General features: G+C 41.5%; 1 protein-coding gene across 6 annotated transcripts in view; it reads right to left on the bottom strand.

Annotated features, from left to right (window-relative positions):
• Nucleotides 1-542: 542 nt before the first annotated feature.
• Nucleotides 543-11,233, bottom strand: part of LOC140198860 (interferon-induced GTP-binding protein Mx1-like) — a 95,648-nt gene continuing 84,957 nt past the window's right edge. For 5 of the 6 annotated variants that reach the window (XM_072260017.1, XM_072260020.1, XM_072260021.1 and 2 more), the window contains 4 exons: nt 8,231-8,389; nt 3,815-3,891; nt 2,056-2,256; nt 543-1,311 (listed from right to left, as the gene is read on the bottom strand). In XM_072260017.1, coding sequence (XP_072116118.1) covers nt 1,084-1,311; nt 2,056-2,256; nt 3,815-3,891; nt 8,231-8,389 — 665 coding nt within the window. In that variant the 3' untranslated portion in view covers nt 543-1,083. The remainder of the gene's footprint in view (nt 1,312-2,055; nt 2,257-3,814; nt 3,892-8,230; nt 8,390-11,233) is intronic. The other variant, XM_072260022.1, reaches the window with a different exon arrangement.

Below are 11,233 nucleotides of genomic sequence, written 5' to 3'. Positions count from 1 at the left end.
TTCTATCACCCATTGTAATTTGTAGGCCACATCTTTACTACTATTTGGGGGGGGGGGTCTGTATACAACTCCCATTAGGGTTGTTTTACTCTTGCTGTTCCTTAGCTCTATCCACAATAATTCAACACTTTCCAACCCTATGTCACTTCTTTCTCGTGATTTGATTTCATTTTTTACCAACAGAGCAATGCCAAACCCTCTGACTTCCTGCCTATCCTTTTGATACAATGTGTATCCTTGGACATTAAACTCCCAGCTATAATCTTTCAGCCATGATTCAGTGATGTACATTTTGTTCGTCTAATTAAAAGCGCAGAAGTGAGTGTAATTAACGAATTAATGACCACTATCCCAGACACATTTTAAATTGATGATTAAAGACATTTTGTCCCTCTTGTACATTGATTTCTTTTGATCATTAAGTATTAAGAATTTGTTACTAACTTCAATAATAATCAAATAGAATTATTATGTACAAATAGGAGACATTTATAACTTAGCAACAGTGTAATATATTTTGTGTAACATTGAATCACAGTCTAGAGAAACAGTTTATCATCCCATGGGTATGGATCACAACACTGTAACCCTAAAAGCACAACAAAGGAAATGAAGTGAAACACTAATTCCCACTCCCCATCTATGTATCTTTGTAAACATAGCCGATAATTATCTGCTTTTAAATTGCCTTTATTTCAATGTAACATCTGAAATATTACACAGAATATAAGTACTTGGAATACTCTGTGATATTACATCAGGTACATTAAAAATAACTACAAATTTCTTGTCAGCTTAAACCAGTTTATATATTGTACTGGTCAGTATCCTTATGATGGAATTCAATCCATTTCTTTTTGAGTTACCTAATTTCAGTCAGAATAGGGAAAAGGAAATTGTCCAGAGGAAGGCAAGACATATAGAAATTGGGTGAGGATATCCCTTATATTTCTCTAATTTGTATGAATAGGCTGCTAACATTTGCAGGGTTAAAGACCACCTGTAATGTAGCGTGACTTTTGATACCAAAACCAAATAGAAAAAAGTAGTAAGAGCAACAGTATATATGCATTTTCATAGCATTTAACCAAATTCAAGCAATATCTTCTGGGCTTTTCTCAATCGCTCTATTCTGCATTTAAGCTCGTCTCTCTTTCTCTGTACATCTTGATCTTCCATCAGATATTCATTGATGCGATCCTTCTCTTGGATGAGCTGTAGCATCTGGATCCGTAGCTTTTCAGACAATTCACTTAAAACGTAGTAACGTATGACCATGGGAATCTGGTCAGACAGTCGATTAGAGGCAATCTAGGGAGTTTGAGAATAAAAATAATGGAAAAATGAAAATGAGGCAAAACTTGCAGATTGGCAAGTCTAGAATTAGGACATGAATCCGAAATTCAGAGCTAAAATTTTTTAAGAGTGAATTTAAGCAACTATTCTAAACAAGGAGCTATTATAACTAGTGAACCATATCAGATTGTGAGAATGTTGCAAGTGTGTACAGTATGCGGCTGATTGATGATGTGGTGAATTGACTGGGCACTTTCTTTTGGTGCTGGCTTTTGAGCGTGCAGGGGATCTGACTGCCTGGGTCCAGTTCCTAGCTCCTGCTCTGTAAGTTGCCTAGTGTGTATAGTGGCTAACACAACTCAGTAAAAACGTGTAATCCTACAGCCCCGTTGTCGTTCTTGCACCACACACAGGTAACAATTTGGAGCTTTCTTTGGCGGATGGCATTGATAGTTCTTTACAAAGAAAAGTGTTAAGGTATATGGGTCAGAGGTGAGTAGAAAGAGGCGAACCACAGTTGGAACAGGATTGGGAGCTAACAACCTACTTCACTTCCTATGTTCCTGTGACTCTGCTATTAAATTTTCAGCAATTTAATCCAGTAAACTTCAGCTCCATGTGTAGAAGTAATTCTTCATGTTGCCTCTAGCTCTTTCGCCAATCGTATTGCTGGGAGCACCAAGGAATGAGTCCACCAGCAACCAGAGCACACTGGGACTGTTAGCTAATGTGCTTCAGTATTATTCAGAGTATGTTTACCTTGTAATATGCTCGTAAATGATAAGACATTTCCTGGATGCTGGCATTTCCAAAGTTTCTTCCTTGACCTTCTTTCTGTTTGCTCAGGCTGCCACTATAGAGACTATCCTGAGAGTACACCGTACTTTCGATCTTAAACTGGGCTTGCAGCAGCTTCTCTGCTTCCTGTTCTTGCTCACAGCTGAGAGCTGCGATATTGACCTGTACACAAAAAAAATAGCAAATGTAGTCAGATCAAGGCTTGCTTTCTAGTAGGAAAAGTTCAAATCTAAAATGGCTTTATGTTCTGTGCAACTGTGAAAACCATCATCTACGACATGTACCACAGCTACCTGTCCAGCCCACTCCAACAGCCCCTTCCTATTCCCACCATCTCGATCACCAAGGGGAACAAGGATCATGGACGCAGGGGAATACTGCTGCTTGCAGTCCCATTCTAACTTGAAAATATATTGTCAGACCTCCATTGATGCTAGGTCAAATTCTAGCACTCCTGTCACAAAAACACTGGTGGACTTTCACCAGTAATACTGCACAGTTTAAGAAGATGGTTCTCCACCCCCTTGAGCAATAAATGCAGATTGCATTTAGTAATAAACAAATCCTAAAAATCTTGTGTCCAAGAAAGAGAAAATATTTAAGAACAGGACAGGTAGAAGATGGAGGGAAGGAGGAACGAGGCTTGTTTTGCTGGTGTTGCTTTGTTGACTGTTGTGCTGTTTTGATGTGTTTTGGGTTGTTCTGCGAGCATGGTGGGCATGCTATGTTGGCACGGGAACATTTGGCGACACTTGCTGGTTGTATTAGTTGTTAACACAAATAACACTGTACATCTTGATGTACATGTGATAATATAAATTTGAACTTGAATCTCAAGAGGGCATGCCCCAATGGTGAGGGTCCTTAGTGTTGGATACCTTCTTCCTTGGGCAGCGCCCCTTGAAGATGCTCTCCAGGATGGAATGGATTACAAGGGATAAAAGGTCTATTACATCATTATGAAATTAATTTTGTCTTATATTGGACCTCAGCCCATTTTCCAAAACACACTCAATGTTGAAAGTGAGTACGTACTTGATTTGGCAATTAAGGAACTATACACTATGATTGAGGGTGGAAGTGGGATACAGGGTGATACTGGTGATCTCCAGGGACCTATACTGGTGCCTTTATCTTTTCAGTGTTTTGGTTGAGGATCAGAAGGCAGATATCCTGTTGTGTTGCTTGAGGTCTTCATGCACATGCTGAAAGTGCCAAAATGAAAATCCACCCCAGCATCTCCATGGAATCATACGTGCAATAGGAAAACCTAGCATTTCCTGCAACATGCGTGGTGGGAGCAGGGCGAGGTGAGCATGTGGAGCAAGACAGTGAGAGACAGACGTCATCATGTACACGGACATTACATGAGGAGACCAGATTATGAAGGAGGATTGAAATTTGCTGGGTGGAGCTATTGATAAATATAGAATAAAGAAAGATAGAGCCCAACCATCAGATCATAGAAATTTATGACATGTGGGAGATCATTCATCCTATTTTGTTATTGACTAAATTGGAGCATTGGAATAGGGAACCATCAACAACGGGATGAATGGCCTGTTTGCACTCCAATGTTACTATGAGAAAACAGCTGAAATGTAATTGGGCAAGAAATGGTTTGCAATTGGCAGGAATCTCCCTCCTACTCCTTCCTCAAATACTACCCTGTGCTCTGGCTAAAAAGAAAGCAGAAGATTTGTGTACATAAATACTGTACCTTGGCAGCTTTGTAAAGGTTGAAAAAAGTACTGAAATGTTGCTCAGCGATATCCAGAAATGCTTCCCTTGTGATCTCTACAACAGAAAAGAGAACAAAAATCACTTTTCCACCTCAACCCCAAGTTATCCTTAATCAACCAAATGTAAATGTCACTGTTTTGTATAATTTGCTTTGGCAAATAATGCAAATAAAGACTTGAAATTGAAAATTATTGCATTTCTGCTGTGATGCCTTCTTTGTAATTGTATCAATATGTTGAACCCACGATAGAACCTCAGAAATATTGACAACCGGTAATTTTAAACTGCTCATCCTTTTCACTTCCGATCCCTCAATAAGGACTGGTGTGTGTTCCCTTGATTTCCCCTTCCTGATTAATTCCTGAACCTTACTGATATTGAGTGCAAGGTTGTTGCTGCGACAACACTCAACCAGCTGATCTATCTGTACGCTGTACGATGGCACAGCTCAAACACCATCTATAAATTCTTCACAGCTATTGTTGGAAGAATTTCAACACGCCTCCTTGAAATTCTTCCAACAATAGCTGTGTCAACGAATTTATAGATGGTGTTTGAGCTGTGCCTACACATACAGTCAAGGATGTAGAAGAGTAGAGCAGTGGGATAAGCACACATCCCTGAGGTGAGCCAGTGTTGACTGTCAGCAAGGACATGATGTTATTTCCAATCTACACAGACGGTGATCCTCCCAGTGAAAAAGTGAAGGATCCTGTTGCAGAGGGAGGTACAGAGGCCCACGTTTTGGAGCTTGTTGATCTGCATTGAAGAGTATGATTGTGGGGAATGCTAAGCTGTATTAAATAAACAGCAGCCCGCTAATGGCCAGGTGATCCAACACTTGGTGCAGAGCCGGACAGGTTGAATCTGCTGTGGACTTATTATGGCAATTATCAATCTGCAGCGGTCCAAGCCCTCGCTTCGGCAGATGATCCTAGCTATGATCAACCACTTGAAACACTTTGTCACAGTAGACACTAGTGCCACTGGGTGATAGACATTGAGGCAGGTCACCCTGCTTTTCTTGGGCACCAGTATGATTGTTGTCTTATGAAGCTGGTGGGAACCTCCGACTGCAGCAGTGAGAGAATAGGATGTTCTTGAACACTCCCACCATTTGGTTGCCACAGGTTTTCATAGCCCTAACTTCACCGTCAGCATCTGACGCCTTATGAGGTTTTGCCCTCTTGAAGGATGTTCTGATGTTGGGATTCCAAAACGGAAATCACTGTCACTGGATGTTGCAAGGATTCACTTCAGTAGTTTTATTTTCTCTTTGAAAGCAAGCTTTAAAAGGCGTTAAGTTCATTTGGGAGTGAAGCATCACAGCCATTCACGATATTAGGCTACCCCTCACAGGAAGGAATGGTCTGCAAACACTGCCAAAGCTGGCATGCATCCAATTCCATCTCTAACTTCACTCAATATTGTTGTCACCTTTATAATAGCCTTCCATAGGTATTACCCGGATTTCATGCGTAGTTCTGTATCACTCCCCTTGAATGCCACTGAGCAGACTACAAATCTCCTGGTCCAACCACGGTATGTTTTTGAAGGCACACACTCATCGACACAGATCTTCATGAAGTCATTGAGAACTGTGGCGTATTTATTCAGACTCAAAAAATGAATCCCTGAATATTCTCCAAACCACTGACTCAAAACAGTCCTGTAAGCGCTCCTTCGCCCACCACCCCCCCCCGACCATACCTTCTTCGTCCTCCTTACTGATGCTGTGGTCTTTAGTCTCCACCTATAATCTGGGAGTAGAAGTACACTCATGTGTGGGCATGGGGTGGTACAGTAAGCATTCTTGATGATGGTTAAGTGGTTACATGTGTTGGCTCTTCTGGTCCCACAGGTGTTACGTTGGTGGTAGTTGCTCAGAGAATTCAAGTTGGCTTGATTGAAATCACTTGCAATGACAGGGAAGGCCTGCTGGTTATGTTGCTCAGCTCCTCCAGTGGCTGCCTGGCATTTGACTGCTAGATGTTCCAGGTTAGGTGAGCAGGACTGAGACAGAACCATGATGTCTGTGCACCATGAGGAGTTAATCATAAAGTATACTCTACTTCTTCCGCCTTTAAAGGACTGAGCTGTCCTGTTTTTGCAGAGAATGGTGAAGCCACAGAGCTGCAGAGCTGTGCCTGAAATGGTGGCAGTGAGCCAAGTTTCTATAAAGCAGAGTACATACCAGTCCCTGATGTCCCTCTGGTATAGCATGATGTTTTCAATTTCATTTTCCAGAGACTGTACATTTGCCAGTAAGATAGTTGGGAGAGGAAGTCTAAAGCCTCTGCATTTCAATTGTATCTGTAGACTGGTGCAGCTTTTGTTTTCTTAAAGGGGAACTGCACTTGCGACCCAAGTCTGCTGTCTGACGCTCACTGATTCAGAGCGCTGATAAATTTTTAAGAACATTTTATAATGATGTTGCTTACTGAAGTAGCCACGCTGTGACTGCGGATTACAGCTGCAGCAGTCCCAAACAGGAATACAGAGAAAGCAGGATCTCCCAGTGGCCGCACATTTAATTCCACATCCCATTCCCATTCTGATATGTCTATCCACGGCCTCCTCTACTGTAAAGATGAAGCCACACTCAGGCTGGAGGAACACCACCTTATATTCTGCCTGGGTAGCCTCCAACCTGATGGCATGAACATTGACTTCTCTAACTTCCGCTAATGCCCCATCTCCCCCTCGTACCCCTTCCATTATTTTTTTATATACACATATTCTTTCTCTCTCTCTCTCCTTTTTCTCCCTCTGTCCCTCTGACTATACCCCTTGCCCATCCTCTGGGTTTTTCCCCCCCTCCCCCTTTTCTTTCTCCCTGGGCCTCCTGTCCCATGATCCTCTCATCCCTTTTGCCAATCACCTGTTCAGCTCTTGGCTCCATCCCTCCCCCTCCTGCTATCATTTTGGATCTCCCCCTCCCCCCTCCCACTTTCAAATCTCTTACTTGCTCTTCCTTCAGTTAGTCCTGACGAAGGGTCTCGGCCTGAAACGTCGACTGTACCTCTTCCTAGAGATGCTGCCTGGCCTGCTGCGTTCACCAGCAAATTTGCTGTGTGTTGCTGGAATATTTGATTATTCCCATCGGAGCTGCATGCCAAAAGTGGCCATTTAATAGTGCCATCTACTGGTTGTAGTCAGCCCATGTGTTTCTATTGATGTTAAAATACTGTAAGAAAAGGTGAATATAAGCCCAGGAACAGCTACCGATGGTGAACTTGGGCAGTGTTTATGTAACCTATGTCTTGCCAACGCATTAAGCATTTTCACTGCTCACGTCTCAGAAACCTTACATATCTTCCTCAAACAACAGGAATTCTGCAGATGCTGGAAATTCAAGCAACACACATCAAAGTTGCTGGTGAACGCAGCAGGCCAGGCAGCATCTCTAGGAAGAGGTACAGTCGACGTTTCAGGACGAAGGGTCTCAGCCTGAAACGTCGACTGTACCTCTTCCTACAGATGCTGCCTGGCCTGCTGCGTTCACCAGCAACTTTGATATCTTCCTCAAGTTGCAGGAAGGCAATTAATTCATTTAGATCCAGTCATTCTTCCTCTCATGAAAAGGTTTCACAAGTTCACTAATACCATATAGACTTTCTTTCAGACTGGCTTCATTGATAACCCATCTGCCATTCAAAAGTTGTGACTTGAATGTTTATGAAGTAGTTGGAGAATGAAGGATCTCTTATTCTGATGTGGAGAATGAAGGATCTCTTATTCTGATGTGAATAAGAAATGTTTGGCTCGTGCCTTTATAGCCTGACTTCCTTTTGATAATTAGAATGACATAATTAATTTGTTGAATAGTTAGTGTTGGTTCTAATGAAAAGTCGAGTGTAAGTGCTAATATCTGAATTGTTGAAAAAATTGTTGGAGAATTAGCAGGCCAGACTGTATCTGTGGAGGCAGACATTTTCAGGTTGAGACCTTGCATCAGGGTAGTGGAGAGGAGGCACAAGAGACCACAGATGCTGTAATCTGTAGCAGAATCTCCTATCAAAGATACAGAAGTTTGAGGACATGTACCCTCAGCTTGACGGACGCCTTCTATTCTGCTGTTACAAGACTGTTGAATGAACCTCTTATATGATCTCGGCCTATCAGCTTACCTTGTCATGGTCCATGCACTTTGTCTACCCGCACTGCACTTTCTCTGCTTTTCTCTGTAAAACTATATTCTACATTCATTTTTCTCTCTTGTACATCCTTGATGCATCAACTGATCTGCATGAATGCATATAAATAACAGCTTTTCACTGTATCTTGGTACAGGTGACAAGAATAAACCAGAACCCTTGATGAAATATTCTCATTAGGATGACCAGTATTCTTGCAAATCAGAATGGTACACATTATGCATGCAGACACATACTTGTAATTCTTCTCATTTTCTTAATCGCTGGATCTTCCAGTTCAGCAATCTCTTTCTTTATAAGAGATTCAAAGGTTTTGTAGTTGACGAATCCAGGCAGCTCTCTTCCCCGGTAAAGATCTTCATACTGGAGAACTTCCTCACGGACGTACACTTCAACTGACAATGAAAGAAGATGAAAGAAGATTTAAGACTCATCAGTTCTTCTCCAATACTGCATTTGGAGTAGACGATTGGATCAGTCACCTGTCAAATCAAGCTCAGTGACAACAGAATTAGTAACCAAAATGATTTTATGTATAATTTCTATGCACCTATGTTCCACTTACTGAATTTTTTTGTGAATTTATCTTGTTTTACTGGGAGGTGTTTTGTAATTTTATTTTATTTGTACTTTGAACTAACACATTACGTACACAAAATGTCTAGTAACAACCTACAGAAGGCTATTTTAAGGGCAAAAAAAAACTAATTTTGGTTGAAGAAAGAAACGGAATTGGATACACATCAGCTCTGGTAAGGTTTGCAGGCTATTACTTCCTACAAGGCAAAACCTAACATCATGAAGGGGGCTGTGATGCTTCATTCCCAGATGAACTCAACATCTTTTATTCACACCTTGAAATGGAGAATAAAGCTACACATGTGTGAATCCCTGCAGCATCTGGTGACCCTGTGATCTGTCTTGGAGGCCAACGTCAGAACATATCTCCAGAGGGTGAATACGCGCAAGGTGTCAGGCCCTTATAGTGTACCTACTAGGTCATTGAAAATCTGTGCCAACCAACTGGCAGGAGAGTTCAAGGACATTTTCAATCTCTCACTGCTGCAGCTGGAGGTTCCCACCTGTTTCTAACAAGGGTGACAAGCCCACAAAGAGCAGGGTGAACTGCGTCAATGACGATCCCCCAGTTGCTCTCACATCTCCTATGATGAAGTGCTTTGAGTTTGATCATGGCCAGGATCAACTCTTGCCTAAGCAAGGACCTCAACCTACAGCAATTTGCCTCCCGCCACAGTAGACCTACAGCAGATGCAATCTCACTGGCTTTCCACTTGGCTTTGGGACCACCTGGACAATAGCAATAGCTACCTCAAGCAGCTGTTCATCAGTTACAGCTCAGCACAATTACACCCTCAGTTCTAATCCAGCTGCTCAAAATCTTGGGCATCTGCACCTTCTTCTGTAACTGGATATTTCACTTCTTCACTGGGAAACCAGAGTTAGAAATAACATCTCCTCCTTGCTGACAATCAACAGTGGCGTACTTCAAGGATATATGCTTAGCCCACTGCTCTACTCTCCCTACACCCACTAGTGTGTACTCCCTACACACAACTCAAATTCCATCTCTAAATTTGCTGATGACACAACTACTGTGGGCAGAATTTCTGTCAAGATGGTGTACAGGAGCAAGATAGATTAGCTGAGTGGTTTTGCAGTAATAACGTTGCATAGCATCAGTGAGACCAAAGAATTGATTGTGGGCTTCAGGAAAGGGGCCACGCATCAGTCCTTATTGAGAGATGAAGAATGGAAAGGGTGAGCAGTTTTATGTTCCTGGGTGACAATATCTCTGAAGATCTATCCTGGCCTTAACATACTGATGCAATTACAAAGAAGGGATGGCAGCAGCTATATTTCATCAGGAGGGTGATAGATTTGGTATGTCAACAAAGACTCACAAATTTCTACAGGCGTACAGTGGAGAGCATTCTAACTGCCTGAGTCACTGTCTGGTATGGAGGGGCAACTGCGTAGGATGGGAAACAGTGGCAGAAAGTTGCAAACTCATCCACCTCCACCATGAACACTAGTCTCCCAACTATCAAGGATACCTTCAAAAGGCAATTCCTCAAGAAGGCGGCAACCATCAATAAAGAACCCCATCACAAAGGATAAGCCCTCCTCTCATTGCTACCATTAAGGAGCTGGTACAGGAGCCTGAAGGCACATACTCAACATTTCAGGAACAGCTTCTTCTCCTCCGTCATTGGATTTCTGAATAGACAATGAACCTATGAACACTACCTCACTTTTATTTTGCTCTCTTTTTGCATACTGTCCTAATTATCTATATTTCTTATTGTAATTCACTTTTCTTTAAAAAAATAAGTATTGAAATGTATTGCTGCTGCTGAAGAACAAATTTCATGATGTATGCCATTGAAATTAAACCTGCTTCTGATTCTAATCACTCTTTATAAATTGACTCTGTGCATGTGTCACATGGACTTTTTACTACAAATCGTATATGCTGCCCTGTCTCCAATGTACTGACCGAGGACTACTGTCAAGTGATATTAAGTTTTCATTTTAAGCTTTTTTTTCCATTTTCAATGAGCATGTGGCCGAGAACAAGAAAGGCCAAAGAAAGAAAACTCCAATAATCTATCACACTCGGGTCTTTGATGGTGCTGAATTGCCAAATTTCTGGACCACTGAACGTTTTATCTAAATTAATGCCTCACTCTATGAGTCCGCCATTTTAAAGATGGTATAATAGAAGATTTGTTTTCATACTGTGTAACTAACAAGTTACAAGGACATTGAGAAAAATAAGCCACAAGTGACTTGAAAGGGAGTGAGGGAAACTTTTTTTTTGTGGGACCCTGCAGGCTGTAAGTTGGCAACCACTTTTCAATGTTCAAGCTCAAATTTCAAAGTAAATTTATTATTTAAGTATGTATATCCATTTTTGAATTTACACATTAGTGATTAAAGATCAAACATTCAACTTGCTGTAAAACACATTGCAATATTGTAAGTATAAAATTTGCTATATAAATCTGTATTTAAGACAGTGTCATCGATATATGTCATTGACACAAGGTTAACTTGGTTTTAACACCTGTGTGTGTACATAAATACACAAAACGCTCGAGGGACTTAGCGGGTAAGGCAGCATCTATGGATGGAAGTGAATAGATGATGATTCAGGCCGAGACCCTTTATCAGGAGTCCTGATCTGCTTCCTGAGATGCTGAGTTCCTCCAACATTT

Source organism: Mobula birostris, chromosome 6 (genome assembly GCF_030028105.1).
Source record: "Mobula birostris isolate sMobBir1 chromosome 6, sMobBir1.hap1, whole genome shotgun sequence".
Taxonomy (NCBI): Eukaryota; Metazoa; Chordata; class Chondrichthyes; order Myliobatiformes; family Myliobatidae; genus Mobula; species Mobula birostris.
Note: the sequence above shows the minus strand (reverse complement) of the source record. Positions and strands in the feature narration are given on the sequence as shown.